The sequence below is a fragment of the Callithrix jacchus genome, chromosome Y (assembly GCF_049354715.1).
Source record: "Callithrix jacchus isolate 240 chromosome Y, calJac240_pri, whole genome shotgun sequence".
Lineage (NCBI taxonomy): Eukaryota > Metazoa > Chordata > Mammalia > Primates > Cebidae > Callithrix > Callithrix jacchus.
The window spans coordinates 3,931,618-3,952,096 of NC_133525.1; the positions used below are offsets into that span (position 1 = coordinate 3,931,618).

Consider the following 20,479-nt stretch of genomic DNA (forward strand, 5'->3'; position numbering starts at 1 on the left):
TCTGTTACTCTTGCTGAGCTTTTGCAACGCATCTTTGTCTATAAGATGTACATTTTTTTTTCCTGTTAACGCGTGTGTTAACGAATACACTTTTATACTCCTTTTGTTTTTTTTTTAATATGAGACTTAAAACAACCCTTTTTGTTATTCATCTATCAGTTTTCTTACCTTGAAAAAATCGGATTATGGGCATATTCCAAGGTTTTTTAAATTATAGTTTTAGCTTTGCTGAAAATTAAGCACAATGAAGTGCTCCAGACATCCAAAAGAATGAAACGTAGTCGTTGTGGAGCTCAGTCACTGGGGGAACACAAACCTGACACAGAACAGGTTCTGTGAATAGTCTCACAAAAAAGTGAAAAACAAATTACGGTCACTTTTGTCTGGTGGTACACGGGTATTTTGGGTAAAATAAAATTATACTGATGTTCATCTAACCTTGAATTGAGCTTTCGTGACAATGTCTGAACATACCACATAATTCTTTCTCTGGATGTGCTACAAAAGAAACGTTGGTGTCTCAAACCCACAACCATAGTCTTGTTTTGTTTTTTTTAAGTACTTACATTTAACCAAAAATCACCATCCAGTTCCACGTGAAGTAGATTTCCCATCGTTATAGTGCTAAAGTAAATTCAGATGCCACTGTCCACTACTATGTATGTATGTATTTATTTATTTATTTATTTATGTAATATAGGTGGAGGTTTTCAATCTGCTTTTTGTCACTATTGAAAGCAATACTCAAAAAACCTACATAGTACATTGCCAAGATTGTGCACGAAAAACAAGCAGAAGTTTGGAAAATTTTGTGGTGCTAGAACAGTACAAAATGGAGGACCTAATCCAAGTCTATGATCAGTTTAAACTGGGAAGTGATCGATACGTGAGTACACTTAGGGGGGTTTAAAACAATGATCTTTCACTTTGCTAACTGAAAAATACGTTTTAAGAAGATACTTAAATTTTCCACAGGTGCAATACACACTGCATAATGAAAAACGTATGTAGCCTTCCTCATACTTGATGTTAATTTTTCTGTGTGAAACTGATGTTTATTAGCATTTTTGCTTACTGATAATACCCCCAAAGAAGGTACAGTAATTACATTGTAAATCTGCATGTTTTTAGAATATTTTCATAGTTCTCTGCCACTTTACATAACTTATAAAACCCTTGTGTGTGTAGGTTACTTAATGCTTCTGTGGTAATGATCTGAAAGTTGTGCGGGGCATTTTCATATACTCTGTGGTTTTAAAGATTCCTGGAAGTGTTAACCGGAAAGGCTAACACTTTTAATGGAGCTTGACTAGATGATATGATACGTAAGACTCATGAAAAATGTGTTACATGTCATCTAGCTGTGGCATTTCCATAAGCCAATAGCTAGTGAAATTTTAATTAACGTTTACAATTATTTTTCCACACAACTTCTCTTTTAGCAGTCTAAAAAACTGGTAAACTTTTAACAGTATTCCAAATATTATTGACTAAATGATGGAAAATGGAAGAAATTGTACAGCAGTCTTAGAGAGCTAATTCTAATGGAGAAAGCAAGCATCTCAGAAAACTTCAGCTTTCGTGTTTCTTGTCAACCCACACCACAAAGTGGCTGTCCTTTACAGTCATGAGCTAGTGAGCACTGTTCAGGATTTATATAACAAAATCTTAACTTATTTTTATTTCTAGGCTCTTTCATTATCATCCTCATCTTGATATCATTCCGTGACTATTAAATGAGATCGTTTCTGCTCTTCAGAAATTCAAAACTTCTGCACCACTGGATTTGTAGCCGTTTCATAAAGCTGTTAACTAAAAGCTCTGTCTATGCAACCTTTCAAGAATAGTGTGTCAAGCAACTGGACACAGAGGGTACTGCCTCTACTTCGGGACTTACATGCTGACCCAGCTGTCCTTCAGAAAAATAATATTAAGCATGTTTTGTGTATACATGACAAAACGGTCAAAGTGACACAGAACAGACTTGAAGATGGCCTTTTTTTTATGTTTCTCTCTTTCTGGGCTGATGATTTAATTTTCATTTGTGTTATAACCCTGCAGAATTTTCCTTGGTTAAAAACGCTTTCCTAGCTGGTCAATTCTTTGTAAGATAGCAAATCTAAGTCTCTTCTCAATCAACTTTTCTTTTCCAATGTGAACAATTAGGAAGCTTTATGCTTTTTGTGTGTTTTGAGGACGTGATGATTACACTTGTGGTTCCAAAATACATTTTTTTTAAATATTACTAGCCCACATACAAAGATAATGGATTGCACGTAAAGAAAGAAATAAACTTCAGATTTGTGATTTTGTTTCTAATCCTGATACAGATTTACACCATATATAAAATCATATTTATTGCTTGAAAATATTTGTGAATGGAATTTTTTTTTTCCCAGACTTAGCTGCCATTAAATGCTAAGGAGTCCTGCACTTTTAAGCACTACTCCTATTACATTTTCTATGTGTAAATAAAACTGCCTAGTATTATACAGAAATTTGTATTAAAATTGTTAAATGGTGCGAGGGTTTTCCAATGTTTGAGTTTAAAAAAACTTCCTGTAAAAATCCACTTTTTGTTCATTTTCAAATCTAATGATTCTATGCTTTTTATAGGTGTGTGTGTAAGTGTACGCACATGTATAATGTATACAGAAACCTCAATATATAATTGTGTAGATTTTAAAAGTTTTATTTTTTACATCTATGATAGTTTTCGAGGTGCCTATTAGAAAGTATTACAAAATATGCAATTTTTAAAGTAAATGTCTTTTAGTGTGATTTATTAAGTTACAGTCACCACAATGATAGCCCATGAATAATTGCTGGCAAAATGTATTTTATAATAGTAAAAACCAAATAGTGACATAAAGATTTAAAAGGGGACATATATCGTTTTGATAAATTGTGTTTATAATTTAACATTTCTTATGGGAAAGAGATTCAGAATCATGATCTCCGTTTTAAAGAACAATAGTTAACTGACTTATTTTTTTAAAACTGGATGACTTTGAAATGCTAAACTGTCCTGCTTGTAAAACAACATGGTTTGGGGTGAATGGGAGAAAAGCATCACAAAGTCTATATCACTAGTAAATTATATTAAGTTCATTAAAATTTTTATTTCATATGAACAACTTGCTAATGCAATATTTCCTCATTTTATACTAATACTTGTATTTTCTATCTCTATTTCCTGAAGCATTTTTATTTTATCATGCTCTTTTTTCTGTACCACCTTTCCCGAGGTTTAGTGAAGAATCATGGAATGCTTTAATGAAAAAAGGGAATTTATAATTTTATGTGGTGAAATGTCCTGATCATTGCATTAATGAACTACTTCCTTCAGACAACTTTGGAATATTTTGGATTCCTGGAAATAGTTGTTACAAAACTCAAGAAGATATTTTATTAAGTTATGTAATAATTTTTTCACCATTGAAATCCATTAGCAGTAATCATCACATATCTATTTCAAAAACAAATAATTGCAGTTTGTAATTGAGGAAGAAAAATATTAAGTACTTCTAGATATTTTAAATGCTGATAGTTTTGTAGTTTTCTTGTAAATTCTGTTATTCAGAAATCATTGAGATTAAAATTAAGACTTTTTTTATTTCTGCCCCCTCAAATAAAACCACAAATCAATCATGAGGAAACAAATAATATGGAATACCAGAACTATACCTGAGCTTTTCTTAACCAACTGTTTTGTATTGCTAATGTATCTTATGTCTTAGCTCTTTTTAAGATGATTTATGGCTGAGATTACAGTATGTTGAATTTTCAGAATTTACCTATTCATAAAAATGACTTTACCTGATTATCCTTTACATGTTTTGTCTTCCTTCCTTCCTTCCCTCCCTCCTTCCTTCCCTCCCTCCCTCCCTCCCTCCCTCCCTCCCTCCCTCCCTCCCTCCCTCCTTCCTTCCTTCCCTCCCTCCCTCCCTCCCTCCCTTTCTCCCTCCTTCCTTCCTTTCTTCCTGGGATGGAAACTCCCTCTGTTACCCTGGCTGGAATGGGGTGGCGCAACCTCTCAGCTCACTGCAACCTCCACCTCTCGGGTTCAAGCGATTCTCCTGCCTCAACCTCCCGAGTAGCTGGGACTACAGGCGCCCACCATTATGCCAGGCTAATTTTTTTGTATTTTTAGTGAAGACGGCGTTTCACCCTGCTGGCCAGAGTGGTGTCACACTCCTGACCACGTGATCCAAGTGCTGGGATTACAGGTATGAGCCACTGTGCCCGGCCCTTTTATATGTTTTCTGATGCATGCTTAGATTATCTATCGAGAGTAACACTTTTCAGAAGTTTACACTCTTTTAAATGGGCAGAGAACCAAAACTGAAAATCGCTTATCACTGCTTCGGTGTTTGCCTAGGTAAATGAAGTTTCGAATCTACTTCGATGAATTTTTCATACTATGTAAGTTGCATTTTGGGGATCTTGTAAGAAATAGATTATTTTCTATTGTCCCTTGTACTGCTGGTGATGTGAAGCTGCTCAAGCAGACCCTACCCACTTGCCTTTCAGTTAAAGAAATTTTTATCATAGTACACACCTTGTTCAGAAAATAATCTAGTAGCTGAGTAAAACAGATACTTTTCCCACAGTAAAACCAGAACTATGTGGAAAACAGCCATGTTTCTCAGCAGTTAAATCTGAAGTTTTCTGAGGTTGATTTGCATTTCTGCCATGTATGTATAGTGTGGCTTGCTTAATCTGGTTGTTACCGCAAATCTTAAACGTCCGCGTTTCTTTTTCTTTTTATTTTCTTGAGACAGAATTTTGCTCTTGTCTCCCAGGGTGCAGTGCAGTAACATGATCTCGGCTCACTGCAACCTCTGTCTCACAGTTCAGGCGATTTGCCTGCCTCGGCCTCCTAAGTAGTGGGATTACAGGCGCCTGCCAAACTTTTGTATTTTTAGTGGAGACGGGGTTTCACCCCGTCTTGGACAGGGTGGTCTTGAACTCGTGACCTCAAGTGACCCAGCTACCTCGACCTCCCAAAGTGCCGGGATTATAGGCGTGCACCACTGCCCCCACCAGATTCTGCATTTTAATATAAAACATTAGCTACTTTTCCAAAGTAATAAATTAAAAAGTAAGATGTTCAAAGTACTAGTATTTAGTCAACTTTTTATGATTACATAATTTCAGTGTAAATGAAGAACCCGTTCCTTTTTGTTAGCCATTAAGTTACTATGACCTCGTTTTATTTCTCTTAGACGTGTTCTAATTAACTTCTCCTAAAAGGCAAAACTTTTTCTCTACATTCCATATCCACAAGGCTTTTTATCATATCTAGTAGGGGACATCCATGGGAACAGATATCAAATAGAGTACTAGTACAGTTGGCATTCAAGAATGTTTTACGTAAGCCAGGTGTCAGGTGCCGTGGTTCACACGTGTAATCCCGGCACTTTTGGAGGCCCAGGCAGGCGGATCACCAGAGGTCAGGAATTCGAGACCAGCCTGGCCAACATGTGGAAACCCCATGCCTACTATATATAAATATAAAAATTTGCCAGCCATAGTGGTGCAAGCCTGTAATCCCAGTTACTTGGGAAGCTGAGGCAGGAGAGTCACTTGAACCTGAGAGGCGGAGGTTGCGGTGAGACTGCAGTCCAGCCTGAGTGACAGAGTGAGACTCTATCTCAAAAACAACAAAAAAAAGTATTCTGTCATGTACATTCACACTTTAGAACTTGATCGTTTGGATGTTTGGGAACCTCCAGTTCTTTGTCATGACTGAGGCATTGGGTGAGTAGTAAACAGAAAACTGGAGAAGGGATCTGATGGTGTCAAACTCCTGTCATCCTAAGACTTTCTAACTGTCTTCGTAGTTAATAACAGAGCTATTATTGCCTGGTTTTATACAAAGGAATCAATAAGCGTGCAAAAGTCTTTCTTTTAGCGCACTCCCATCTTTATAAATGCTCCGTTTGTTCTTTACACATAGACAAGGGGAGTATTCCTTCTTCTTCGTCTTCCTCTCTCTTTTTTTTTTTTTTTTTTTTTTTTGTTTTGTTTTGTTTTGAGACAAAGTTTCACTTTGTCTCCAGGGTGGAGGGCAGTGGCGAGATGTCTCTGGGCTCACGGCAACCTGCGCCTCCCAGGTTCAAGCGGCTCTTCTGCCTCAGCCTTCTGAGTAGCTGGGACTACAGACACGTGCCGACACACCCAGCTAATTTTTGTATTTTGGAGACAGGATTTTGCCATGGGCCAGGGTGGTCTCGGCCTCTTGACCTCGTGATCCACCTGCCTTGGCCTCCCAAATCCCAAAGTGCTGGGATTTACAGGCTGGGCCACCGCTCCTGGCTTCGAGTATTTCTAAGACTAGAAGCCCAGGGAAGAAATGGAATATTTTCAATTTGTAGAATATAAGGAGAGGCACAAATTGGGAAACATTTTAAGGAATAAAGTCCACAGATCCTTGTGCATGTGTGCTCTGAACAAGACAAAATCCAGAAAGGACAGAGCAAAAGATTATCATTTACCTGTAGAAAATCTAAGTGATTCTAATTGGTTTAGAATGGAACAGATGGTTATGGGTATCTGAAATTTAGAAATGAAAGTTAGTTAGTTAATCTACAGGTGAGGAGACTACAAATCTACCTTGTGGCATCACATAAAGGGAAGGGAAAAAAAGCTAAAGAAAAAAAAAAAGCAGGAAGAATTAATATTTTGAAAACCGTATCTGTATAATTCTGAAAAGACAGAAAAAGATCTCTTGGGTTAGTGCACGGTTGCTGTAGAGTTAACCTAAGCAACATCGGTGAAATAATGTAGTTACACCCACAACTCAAAAGATATTTCCCTGTGGATTAATATTTAAAATTTTACATTTGTATTCATAATCCATTTTGAGCTAAATTTTTATATAAATTATAAGGCATACATCAATATTATTTTTTGTTTTGTTCTTGCATTTTGTGTCTAAGCTCCAGGACCATTTGTTTGTACCTCTAAAAAGGATCAGTAGAGTGAATTCGTGTTGCTTGATTTTCGTGTTTTCTAGTCAGGTCCATTTTTATATCTGTTCATCTTTGTGCCAGTGCCTCACTCTCTGGTTTGCCGTAATTACCTAATAGGTCTTCATATACAGCAAACAGTTTTTCTTTATTCTTTATGAAGATTGTTTTACATCTTATAGAGTCTTTCCTTTTCGTATAAATTTTAGAGTAAGTTTGTCTAGGGCTACAGAAAGCCTTCCTGTGATTTTTCATATGTTGGGCTAACTATATAGACAACAATGTTTCTCATGTCTAGAATACATGTCTACATAAATATGCTTGCAGTATAATTGATAGGTTAATAAAATTAGTATCTTTAATATGTTGTGTATCCCAATCTGTATATTTCTCTTCATTTCAGTCCGCGATTTTTTTTCCACTGGCTTTTATAATGTTCAGTATGCAGATCCTGTTTGGATCTTATTCCCGCAGATTATGTCATTTTTAAAAATTGATACATAATATGTTACCTATATACGAGGGTACACGTGATATGTTGGTATATGTATACAATGTGTGATTCTTAAATTAGGGTATTTTGAGTGTCCATTACTTTGAGGATTTACCATATCTATGGATTAGGGAAAATTCAAGTCTTCTTCTCTTTCTAACTTGAAATATACATTGTTATTAACTACAGTTACTCATCTACACTGCTGCGGAATAGTAGAAATGCCTTTTATGTAACCGTATGTTTGTACCCATTAACCTACCTGTCTTGATCAGCTTCCTCCCAGCCATCCATCCTTCCCAGCCTTTAGTATATCATTCTACTCTCTACCTTTATGAAATCATTTTTTAGCCCCCATATATGAATGAGAGCATGCAATATTTACCTTTCCACATCTAGGTTATTTCACTTAACATAATGTACTTGGACAAGGCTCAGTGCTCATACCTGTAATCCCAGCACTTTGGGGGCTGCGGCAGGTGAATCACTTGAGCCCAGGAGTTTGAGACCATCCTGGGCAACATGGTGAAATTCCTCCTCTACAAGAGATACAAATATTAGTCGGGTGTGATGGCACATTCTTGTATGGCCACCTACCTGGTAGGCAGAAGTTAAATGATCTCTTAAGCCTGGGAGTTCAGGGATGCAGTGTGCCGTCATTGTGCCACTTCCTCTATCCTCGGTGATAGGGCAACATTCTGCCTCAAAAACAGTAAACTAATGAATTCCACTTCCATTCATTTTCTGCAAATGACATGCTTTCGTTTTTGCTATTTTTATCTTATTATGTGTTTTGATTTGAATATTCTCATGCTTAGTGATGTTGAGCAGTTTTATATGCCTGTTGGCTGTCTATATGTCTTTTTAGGAATTGTCCATTATGTCATTTGTCCACTTTTTTTTTTTTTTTTTTTTTGAGACAAAGCCTCGCTCTGTCCCCTAGGCTGGAATGCAGTTGTGGGATCCTGGCTCACTGCAACCTCTGCCTCCCGGGTTCAAGCGAGTCTCCTGCCTCAGCCTCCCGAGTAGCTGGGATTGCAGGTGCTCGCCACTGTGCCTGGCTAATTTTTGTATTTTTGGTAGAGCTAAGATCTTACCATGTCATTCAGACTGGTCTGAAATTCCTGACCTTGTGATCTACCCACCTCATCCTCCCAAAGTGCTGGGATTACCGCACTTGTCCATCTTCTAATGGGATTGGTTTTATACATGAGTTGTATGAGCTTGCATTTTCCAGATACCATTGGTCCCTTGTCAGATGAATGGTTGGCAAATATTTTCTCCAATTCTGTGGGTTGTCTGTTCCCTCCAGTGTTTGTTTCCTTAGCTGTGCAGAAGCCTTTTCGTTTAATATAGTGCCATTTGTCTATTTTTGTTTTTGTTGGCTGTGCTTTTGAGGTCTTGGCCATAAAATTTTGACCTAGATCAGTGTTCTGTTGTATTTCCTCTACTGCTTCTAGTAGTGGTAAACTTTTAGGTCTTTAAGTCTTTGATCCATCTGGAGGTTATTTTAGTTTACATATTTTGAGACATAGTCTTGCTGTGTCACCCAGGCTTGAGTGTAGTGGCAAGATCTTGACTCGCTGCCGTCGCAACCTCCCAGGTTCAAGCAATTCTTCTTCCTCTGTTTCCCATGTAGCCAGGACTATGGGCACCTGCCACCATCCCTGGCTAATTTTTGTATTTTTAGTGGAGACAGGGTTTCGTCACATTGGCCAGGCCGGTCTCCAGTTCCTGACAAGTGATCCACCCACTTCAGCCTTTCAGAGTGCTGGGATAACGGCATGATCCAGTGCACGTAGCCTGGAGGTGATTTTGTCATTCAGTAAGGAAAGAGCTCTAGTTTCATTCTATTACATATGGATGTACGATTTTCCCCACCACCATTTGGTAAAGTTGGTGTGCTTTTTCAAGTGTATATTCTTTTCATCTTTTTTTTTTTTTAAAGAAAGTCACTTGGCTGTAAATATCAGGATGTATTCTGGGGTTATCTTCCTGGGTTAATTTGCTTCCATTGATCTATGTGTCTTTTTATATCAATACTATGTTCTTTTGGTTATTGTATCCCTGTAATACATTTTTAAGTCAGGTAGCATAATGTCTCTTTTTCATGTGGATTGCTCTGGCTATTTAGCTAGTTTTGTTGTTAGCGTTACATGAACTTTAGGATTGTTTTGTCTATGTCTGTGGAAAATGGCGTTGGTATTTCAAAGGTGATTGGACTGATTCTGCAGATTACTTTGAGCAGATTGTTCACTTTAATGACATTCCTCGAATCTGTGAGCATGGGATGCAATTCATTAGGGATAATGGTCTGCAGTTTTCTTTTTTGTTGTGTGTTTTCTGGTTTGGGGCAGTAGTGTGTTCCATTTAATGACATGAATTCCTCTGATCCAAGAGCAAGTGGATGCATTCATCAAAGATTGTGGTCTGCAGATTTTTGTTGTGTGTTTTCCGGTTTTGGTTATCAGTTAATGCTGGTCTGATAGAATGAGTTAGGGATAATTCCTTCCTCGGTGTTTTGGAATAGGCAGATTGATGTTTATTCTTTGTTACATGTTTAGTAGAATTCAGCAGAGAATCCATTTGTTCTTTGGCTTTTCTTTGTGGGAGGCTTGTTATTACTGAATCAGTATCAATACTTGTCAGGTGTTCAGGATTTTTAATTCTTGATTCACTCCAGGTAGTTTGTATGTTTCCAGGAATTCATCCATTACTTCTGAATTTTCCATTTAGTTTATACTTGTTCATAGTAACCCGTTGTCTTTTCTCTGGTATCAGATGTAATATCTCCTTTTTTACCTCTATTTGTATTTATTTGTTTTTCTTCTTTTCTTGGTTACCTTAGCTAGTAGTTGATCAGTTTTATATTTTCAAGAACCAACTTTGTGTTCATTGATCCTCTGCACACTTTCTTTAGTCCCCGCCCCCCCCCCAGCTTTTTTTATTTGAGATTTGGTGTCACCTTTATTATTTTGCGTCTTCTGCTAATTTTGGGTTGGACTGTTATATTTGTAATAGATGCATCATTAGATTGCTTAGTTAAGATCTTTGTACTATTTAGATGCATGCGCTTATTGTTACACACTTCTCTTTTTTAAACTGCTCATGTGATATTAAACAGATTTTGATGTATTGTTCCCATTTTCATTTATTTTAATAATTTTTTTTCATTTGAATCTTTACTTCTTCATTGACCAATGGTTGTTAAAGAGCATGTCCTTTAATTGCCACATATATATAGTTTCCAAGGTTCCCACTGGTATTAATTTCTAGTTTCTCATGGAGTTTTTTTTTTCTCTTTTGCCTGTTATTATATGATTGTGTGTGTGTGTGTGTGTGTGTGTGTGTGTGTTTAATTTTTTAAAGTGAGTTAGTATCTCACTATATGAGGCTGATCTTGAACTCCTGGGATCAAGCGGACATCCCACATCAGCTTCCCTAAGTGCTGAAATTACAGGTGTGAGCCACCATGACGAGCCTTTTGTATTTTTTTTTTATTTTAATTTTCATATGTTTTTCAGACAGTGTCTTGCTCTGGAGTGCAGTGGGGCAGTCATGGCTCACTGCAGCTTTGACCGCTGGGCTCAAGTAATCCTCACACTTTAGGTTCCTGAGTAGCTGGGCCTACAGACATAATGCCACCATGCCCTGCTGATTTATGTTATTTATTTATTTTTTTAGATGGAGACCCAAGACTATCATTACTCACCTGCAATTAATTTTCCTCAGGACTGGTCCAGCATTTCAGTCAGAAATGAAAGAGGTGATGCAAAGTCGGTGTTTTTTCTTTGTTTTTTGTTTTGAGGTGGAGTCTCGTTGCTCAGGTTGGGGTGCAATGAATAATGTGATCTTGACTCACTGCAACCTCTGCCTCCCAGGTTCACAGGATTCTCCTGCCTCGGCCTCCTTAGTAGTTGGGATTACAGGGGGGGTGGGGGGGGTGGGGGGGGGCGGTGCACAACACCACACATACCTGGCTCATTTTTTGTACTTTTAGTAGAGATGGGGTTTCACTATGTTGGACAGACTGGTCTCAAACTTCTTTCCTGGTGACCTGTCCCGCCTCAGCCTCCCAAGGTGCTGGGATTACATGCATGAGCCACCACGTCGGGTCTTAAATTTTTAATAGAGACAGGGTCTTGCCATGCTGCTCTCCTTGAACTACTGAGCTTACACAATCCTCCTGCCTTAGCCTCCCAAAGTGCTGAGATTACAGGCATGAGCCACTGAGCTCAATCTTAATTTCTCATTTTATTCCACAGTGGTGGTAGAATATGCTTCATGGGATTTTGGTTCTCTGAACTTTTTTCAGAATTGTTTCGTGACCTACAGTGGTCTGTCTTGGAGAATCCTCCATGTGCTCATGAAAAAAGTATGCCCTCAGCAGTTTTGCGGTAAAACATTCGGCAAATTTTTGTCAGGTACCTTCAGTTCGATGTCTAGTCGGAGTTCAGTACTTTATTGTTTTCCTGTCTACATGATTGCTGTAAGGCAAGTGGGGTTTGAAGTTCCCCCCATTCTTGTGTTGAAATATCTCTCCTTAGATTAAGATTTGTTTTATGAACCTGAGTGTTCCAGTACTGGCTGCATATATATGGAATTGTAATGACCTTCTTTGTCTTTCCTATTTTTCCTGCCTTTGGCCTAAAGTATAGCTACTGCTGCTTACTTTTGGCTTCAGTATGCTATTTTCTGTCCGTTACTTTCAGTCTGTATGCTGTCTTTGCAGGTATAGCGAGTTTCCTGTAAACAGCATAATAGTGGATCACGTTCTTTAATCCATGGAGTCTATGTCTTTTAAGTGTGCATTCTAGTCCATTTGTTTTCAAGGTTACTGATAAGTTGATATGTGAGGTCCTATAGCTGTCATACTGTTAATTGTGTTCTGATTTTGTATATTCCTTCTTTCTTTTTCTCTTACTATTATTGTGTTGTGGCAGTTATCTGTAGGGGTACCATTTGTGTCCTTTCCTATTTTTATGTTTTCTTACAATAGAATTTTATGTCTTGATGTGTTTTCGTGGTGGCAAATATTTTTCTTCCATTTTCAGAGTTAGTACTCCCTTAAACAGTTCTGGTAGGCCCCATCTGTTGGTGATGAATTCCCTCAGTCTTTGCTTGTCTGGAGAAGACTTTAATTCTCCAGCATTTGTGAAGGAAAATTTAACTGGATATAGAATCCTGGGCTGACAGATGTTTTCTTTCAGCACTTTGGATATATCATCTCATTCTAACCTTGCGTGCAAGATATCTGCTGAGCAATCTGTTTGTCCATTGGGTTTTCTGCTATAGATAACTAGATCCCTTTTTCTTGCTGTTCTTACAATTCTCTCTTTGTCATTGACTTTGGACGACAGTGTTACTATAATGCGCTGTAGAGAAGATTTTTTTTGTGTCACATCTGAGCGGGTAGCTGGATCTCCTGTATCTGGATGTGTAAATCTCTTGCTAGACTTTGGAAGTTTCATTTGTTATTTTGCTAAACAGCTTGTGAGTCCTTTTGTTGTTTTTTCATCTGCTGAGATACCAGTAGTTTATATATTCGGTCACTTTATGGTGTCCTATATATTGTAAAGATTTTGTTAATTCTTTTTTATTCTTTTAAAAATGTGTGTCTGCTTTGTTAATTTCTAAAGACTTGTTTTCAAGTTCTGTGGTTGTTTTTTCTTTCTTTCGTTTGCTTGATCTAGCCTATTCTTGCTGCTTCTAAACCCACTGTGTGTAGTTCATGAAAAGAATTTTTCAGTTCTAGAATTTAGTTCTAATAAAAACTAAACTGGTGTACTCCTCCTTCATATACTGACTTGCTTTTGTTTCTGGTTTTTAAAATGTTCTTCTTTCTCGCTGAGCTTCTTTATAGTTATTCATGTCGTTTTTCTGCCATTTTATGAATATCTTTTTGATTTGGTTCTATTTCTGGAGAATTATTGTGTCCTTTGGAAATGTCATATTAACTAGCTTTCTCATGTGTCCTTTCACTGATACCAGCATAACTGGCCTATCAGTCCCTTCCAGTTTTCTATAGGGAAGGACATATTTCTGAGGATGAATCTAGCATTGCTTGGGTAAGGCACTTTGGCTTTAATTCTCGGTTCATGCAGTAGGATAGTCTCTGTATGATTTCTTGGTTGTAAAGAGCATCTGAGACTTTTTCACTGGCTGTGGGTGCAGTCAGTATTGGAGCCTGTACTGCAATTTCACTGGGGACTCGGACGCCAGCTTGGCCAGACTGCAGGCCCTAGTAGTGGCAGCAGTGGACTGAACAATTATATCTTTGGGCTTCAATGTGACCTGCAATGGCACAAGTGTTAGTGTGTCCAAGCAGGCCAATGCTTGGGCCCCCAGGTGGCCTACACTGATGGAATAGTGACAGCTGTGTGCTGGGCATGTGGGTAGGTTAGTGGGCCTCTGGACAACTGATGTAGCATGGCTGATGGCGCTGGCAGTGGCAGTGGAAGGTCAGCCCCCAAGCAGTGTGTTCCAGGCTGCAGTGGGCTTGTCAGGCCAGTCTCCTGGCCTACGTGTGATACCTTGCATACACGTATCCGCTGTGGTTATAGCAAGCAGGTGAATGAGATCCAGCCTGAGCCCCCTCAAGAGGAGTGTTCAGGTGTCAATAATACTGGACTGAGCTGGGTAACACCCAAGCTCCAGACTTAGCTCTGGCATAGGAAGGGGATTAAACCTTGTCAGGCTGGTTTTTTTTCCTCAGGGCTGATGTTGTGTACATATGCTGGCCATGGAAAAGCAGGGGTTGGGAGGATCCTCAGGCCACTGGCAGAATGCTTAGGTGAATGGTGGCAGGATTTGTGCCACTTCCCTGCCACTAGGCAGGCAATACTGGTTTCAGTGACAGCAGCTTTGGCCTGCCTGTTGTCAGCACATGTGCCACACGTGCCTCAGCTCTGGTAGTGCTAACTACGTCTCGGGGACAGCAGCAATCTTTTCTATTGCCTCTCAGCCCCAGCACTGCTGGGCTCCAGAACAGTAGGCAATCTTGTTAGGTCTCAGTGAATGTAAGGGATCCTGCACAGGCTCTATCCATAAGCCAGTGCCTTCACACTATTTCTCTGCAGCTCCCTATGTTAGTTTCAGGACTCACTGAGTGGGGTTAGTTCTCCAGTGGCTAGGATTACAGGGGTACTGGTGTCAATATGGATCCCTGGGGGTCATTAACCGCTTAAGTTGTTAGATAGTCTCTCAGCTCCCAGCCCATCCTAGCCAAGCAGGCTGCCTCACCTAATTCTTCCCTGCTTCAGGTATTGCCTCTTTTCCATTGCTGTGTCTTGGATGATCAAGTTAGGTGTGGTTACTCACTTTGGTTCTCTTATTGGAGAAAGCAAACGCCCCTAGTCAGCCATCACGAAGGCTTCTTCATTTCTCTTCGAGAGATGTAATAAGTCGTACTGGTTTTTTAAATTTCTATTTCCCATGTTCATCTTTAGTGTACAGAACGATGATTGGCTTTTTTATTTATCTAATACTCTCTAACCTTGCAGAACTCATTTATTAATTCAAAAAGGTTTTGGAAATTCTTTGGCATTTTCTGTGTGTACAAGCTGCAAGAAAGAAGAGTGTGTGTTCCTCCCTTCCTATATGTCGTTCACTTGTTTGTTTTCCTTTATCACAGCAGCTGGAACTCCCAATATTGTGTTAAATAAGAATGACGAGAATGGACACTCTTGCTTTCTTTCGTCTCCAATCTTTGAGAGAAAAAAAACCCCATATTTTTCTTAGTAGTACAATGTTAGCTGTAGTTTCATTAGGAAATGCTCTCTATTAAGAATAAGTTCTCCTCCATTCTTAGTTTCCTAGCAGGTTCTACCATTGAGTGTTGAAATTTTCAGATGCTGTCACTTTTCTGCATCTGTTGATATCAACCATATGACTTTTCTTCTTTTCTTTTTTTCTATCTATGCAATTGCTGAGGAGTGATTTACTTTCGATTATGTGGTCACTTTTAGAATAGGTGTGATGTGGTACTGAGAAAAATGTATGTTTTGTGGATTTGGGGTGGAGAGTTCTGTAAATAGTTGTTAAGTTTACTTGTTCCAGGTCTGAGTTCAAGTCCTGGATATCCTTGTTAATTTTCTATCTCATTGATCTGTCTAATATTGACAATGCAGTGTTTAAAGTCTCCCACTATTGTTGCGTGGGCGTCTAAGTCTCTTCGTTAAGTCATTAAGAAGTTGCCTTATGTATCTGGGTAACTCTGTATTGGGTGAGAATATATGTAGGGTCGTTAGCTGTTTTTGTTGCATTGATGCTTTTACCATTATGTAGTGTCCTTTTTGTCTCTTTTGATCTTTGTTGCTTTAAAGTCTGTTTTATCAGAGATGAGAATTGTAACTCCTGTTTTTTTGTTGTTGTTGTTGCTGCTCTCCATTTGGTTGGTAAATCTTCCTGCATCCCTTTGTTTTGAGTCTTTATGTATCCTTGCATGTGAGATTGGTGTGGATACAGCACACCGATGGGGGGAGGCAGAGGCTACAGCTATTCCAGAGATCATGCCATGGGACTGCAGCCTGGGTGACAGAGGGAGATTCTTTCTTAAGAAGGAACAAAAAAGAAGAAGGAATGAAGTTATACATTAAAAAAAATATCTAGAGACAAATGACAGAAGAGACATACCATACCAAAACACATAGGATTTGCCAAAAGTGCCTCTAAGATGAACGTTTATCATACTAAACGTTTATATTTGAAAAGAGGAAAGAACTTCTCATGATGGCTGACTGGAGATAGTAGACATGAGTTCTCTGCAGAAAAAGAAAAGTTACAGGTGAATAATTATAACCCCTGGACTGGAATATTGAGTGGAGAATGGTAAAGCCTATCTGGGAATCCAAAAGGGAAGAATCTGAAAGTAAGAAAGGAAGAGCTTGGCAGAGATCAAATCCCAAGAAACCTGGAGTCCTTCGGAACAGGTAGGTGGGCTTTTGTGGTTTCCCTTACCCTTGTTGCAGACTGTTGGTTTCTGAAGTGTTGCAGAGTCTGTCTGCCATAGTGAGCCCAATCACTGGAGAGGGAAAAATTTGAGAACCTCTTTGGGGGAAAGCATGGGCTGGCAGCTCACACAGGCTGGCTTGTTATCTCCCCAGACTTCAGCTGAGGTGGCAGGTTCCGTAATGGATGTCTGTTTATTGTGAGCCTCTTTCTTGTCTAGAGGATCTCAGCCATTGTGTCTCTGTATCACCGAAACGCCTGCAAATTTTCCCCAGCACCTACTTGGACTGCAGCCATCATTTAAGGCTGGTAGAACCCAGGAAGCTGCAGGAGGCCCGATTCCTGGAATCCGTCTGTGCTGGATTCCTGGAGGTCTGACCCTTGCAGTGGGATATCGCTAGGAGAAACAATAGTGCAGTGCACCATGGGAGCACTCTTTGGGACAAAGTAAACCAGAGCGTGGTGCTTTCTTGCACGTGAGAGCTTCCCGCTTTGCAGACCGAAGATGACTGTATTCTTTCCGGTATAGATGGAAGCACTGTCCTGGGCTCTGTAGGGGAGGAGTGTGGATCTGCCACAGTAGTCAGCTGGAACCAGTACTTGGACATGGATTTGGAGAGAGAGACTTCTCCTCCCACCCACTCCTGCATTCACAGCCATGGCTGCTCCTGCAGAGAATGGACAGTTATTCCAAGACTATTTGAGGCAGCTCTCCCATCTCCCTTCACGGGCAGTGTGCTCCCCAGACCTGGGCTTGCTTGAACAGCAAAATCCCACCCCCACCGTCTCTACACAGAGTGTCAGTGTTATTGCAGTTGAAGTCAGGTGAGCCACAACCTGTGTGTTTGGGGCCGTGGGAAAAATTTCTGAGTTATGGATCCCAAACAAATGTGTGATAGGAGGCAGCTTGCCTTTTGGCCTGCCCAACATGCATGTGGAGCTGATGCATCCCTCTCCCTTCCCTGGCAAGACCATAGTACATTTCACCATAAGCTCCCCATGCCACCCTCAGAGATGGTGCTTGTGCTCTCTGCAAACCAAGCCTCCATCCAGCTTTGTCTCCCTCTCCAGGGCTGGGCAGGGAAGTCATGGCACTGAGCAGTCCATCTTTTTAGACAACAAAGAGCTCCACCTGGGAAACTAAGTTCTATCACATGCTCATCTGCTTCTGCGGCATTCAGCTAGCTCTTAGCTATAAGCACTGCCTACTTGTCTGGAGGCTAAAATGAGAAACCCAGTACAAATCCTGTTGACAGAGGGCAGGCTGATGGAGAATGAGATAAACTTCCTGAGACGTCTGCAATCTCAGTCTCACAGAAGGTAGTGAGCCTGCTCGAATACACAGTAAATTGCTAACAGAACCAGCATTTGAGAAGGCTACTGGACAAAGCCTATTTATAACCAAGGAACTCATACAGAACCTTGGCCCCTACAGCATCCAGGATTGAAACCAAATGACCACAGACAACAAACATTACAGTCACACAATGAACATTACAGTCACCCACTCAAGGGGTGGAAAATCCTCAACCAAAGGAAGGTAAATTAAAAAGCCGAACACGACAGCTGCTGCATAACAGAAGGGATGAGTGTAACGATTCCGGCATTATACGAGAGCATGGTTGTTATGACACCCCCAAGGAGCATACTGCCTCTGTAGCAATAAATGGTGATGAAATGAAAATTCTGAAAGGCCACAAGGAGAACTCAGATTGTAGGTTGTAAGGAAGTGATATCAGCAAGGATCCAAAAAGAATGTTAAACAACAAAAATGAAAATTGGAAAAATAATTTAGAATGTGATTTATTATTATATTACACTTCCTGTTCCGGGGTACCTGTGCAGAGCGTACAAGTTTGTTACATAGGTATACATGTACCATCATGGTCTGCTGCATTCATCACCCTCCCATCTACATTAGGTATTTCTCTTAATGCTATTCCTCCCCTATCCTCCCACCCACTGCTTTTCCTCCCCTAGGCCCCAACCCCCGAACAGGCCCCTGTTTGTGATGCTCCCCTCCCTGTGTCCATGTGTTCTCATTGTTCAACTCGAATTTATGAGTGAGCACATGCAGTGTTTGGTTTTCTGTTCTTGTGCCAGTTTGCTGAGAATGGCGGTTTCCAGCTTCATCCATGTCCCTTGAAAAGGACATGAACTCATCCCTTTTTTATGGCTCCACAGTATTCCATGGTGCATATGTGCCACATTTTCTTTATTCTCTCACTGATGGGCATTTGGGTTGGTTCCAAGGGTTTGATATTGTGAACGGTGCTGCAATAAACCTAAGTGTGCATGTGTCTTTATAATAGAATGATTTATAATCCTTTGGGTATATACCTCGTATTGGGATTGCTCAGTCAAATGGTATTTCTATTTCTAATCCTTGAGGAACCACCACACTACCTTCCACAATGGTTGCACTAATTGACACTCCTACAAACTGTAAAAGCATTTCTATTTTTCCAGATCCACTCCAGCATCTGTTGTCTCCTGCTTTTTTAATGCTCACCATACTAACTGCGGTGAGATGGTATCTCGCTGTGGTTTTGATTTGCATTTCTCTCATGACTAGTGAAAACGAGCCTTTTTTCACATTTTGGTTGGCTGCATAAATGTCTTCTTTTGAGATGTGTCTCTTCATATCCTTCATCCACTTTTTGATGGGGTTGTTTGGTTTTTTTCCTTGAAAATTTAAGTTCTCTGTAGATTTGGGATATCAGTCCTTCGTCACATGGATAGATTGCAAGAAGTTTCTCCCATTCTGTAGGTTGCCTGTTCACTGTGATGATAGTTTCTCTTGCTGTGCAGAAGTGCTGAAGTTTAACTAGATCCCATTCGTCATTTCTGGCATTTGTTGTCATTCATTACTTTCGGTGTTTTAGTCATTAGGTGCTTGCCCATGTTTATGTTCTGAATGATACTGCCTGTATTTTCTTCTAGGGTTTTTATGATTTTAGGTCTTATGTTTAAATCTTTAATCCATCTGAAGTTAATTTTTGTATAAGGGGTTAGGAAGGGATCCAGGTTCAGCTTTCTGCAGATGACTAGCCACTTTTCCCAATAACATTAGTTAAATAGTGAATCCTTTTCCCTTTGCTTGTTTTTGTCAGGCTTGTCAAAGATCAGATGGATGTAGATATGTGGCATTATTTCTGAGGCCTCTGTTCTGTTTCATTGGTCTATGTATCTCTGTTTTGGTACCAGTACCATGCTGTTTTGATTACTGCAGCCTTGTAGTGCAGTTTGTAGTCAGGTAGCATGATGCCTTCAGCATTTTTTTGCCCCCCTTAGGATTGTCCTGGCTTTATGATTCCATCTGAAATTTAAGGTGGTTTTTTCCCCCAATTCTGTGAAGAAAATCAATGGTAGATTGATGAGGATAGCATTGAAGCTATAAATTACTTTGGGCAGTATGGCCATTTTCACAATATTGATTTTTCCTAATCATGAGCATGGAATGTTTTTCCATCTGTTTGTGTCCTCTCTTATTTCATTGAGCAGTGGTTTCTAGTTCTTCTTGAAGAGGTCTTTCACATCCCTTGTTAGTTGTATTCCTAGGTATTTTATTCTTCTTGTAGCAATTGTGAATGGGAGTTAACTCATGATTTGGCTCTCTGTATAGGTGTACAGATTTGGCTCTCTGTATGTGCTTGTGATTTTGGCACATTGATTTTGTATCCTGAGATTTTGCTGAAGTTGCTTATCGGCCTAGGGAGATTTTGGACTGAGATGATAGAGTCTTCCAAATATACAACCAGGTCATCTGCAAATAGGGACAAGTATCTGATTTCCTCTTTTCCTAATGGAATACGCTGTATTTCTTTTTTCTTTTTTTTTTTTTTTTTGGCTGATTGCCCTGGCCAGAACTTCCAATACTCAGTTGAACAGGAGTGGTGAGACAGGGCATCCTTGTCTTGTGCCAGTTTTCAAAGAGAATGCTTCCAGTTTTTGCCCATTCAGTATGACATTGGCTGTGGGTTTGTCATAAATAGCTCTTATTATTTTGGGATACATTCCATCAATACCTAGTTTATTGAGAGTTTTTGGCATGAAGCGTGGT

General features: G+C 39.6%; 1 protein-coding gene and 1 long non-coding RNA gene across 8 annotated transcripts in view; both read left to right on the forward strand.

Moving 5' to 3' along the window:
* Positions 1–3,127, forward strand: part of LOC118150929 (histone demethylase UTY) — a 213,369-nt gene extending 210,242 nt beyond the window's left edge. For all 7 annotated transcript variants that reach the window (XM_035289914.3, XM_035289917.3, XM_035289916.3 and 4 more), the window contains 2 exons: positions 701–886; positions 1,690–3,127. In XM_035289914.3, the coding sequence (XP_035145805.1) occupies positions 701–886; positions 1,690–1,716 (213 nt within the window). In that variant the 3' untranslated portion in view covers positions 1,717–3,127. The remainder of the gene's footprint in view (positions 1–700; positions 887–1,689) is intronic.
* Positions 3,128–3,989: 862 nt separating this feature from the next.
* Positions 3,990–20,479, forward strand: part of LOC118150939 (uncharacterized) — a 36,192-nt gene continuing 19,702 nt past the window's right edge. The window contains exon 1 of the long non-coding RNA XR_013531919.1: positions 3,990–11,233. This is a non-coding gene — a long non-coding RNA (uncharacterized LOC118150939). The remainder of the gene's footprint in view (positions 11,234–20,479) is intronic.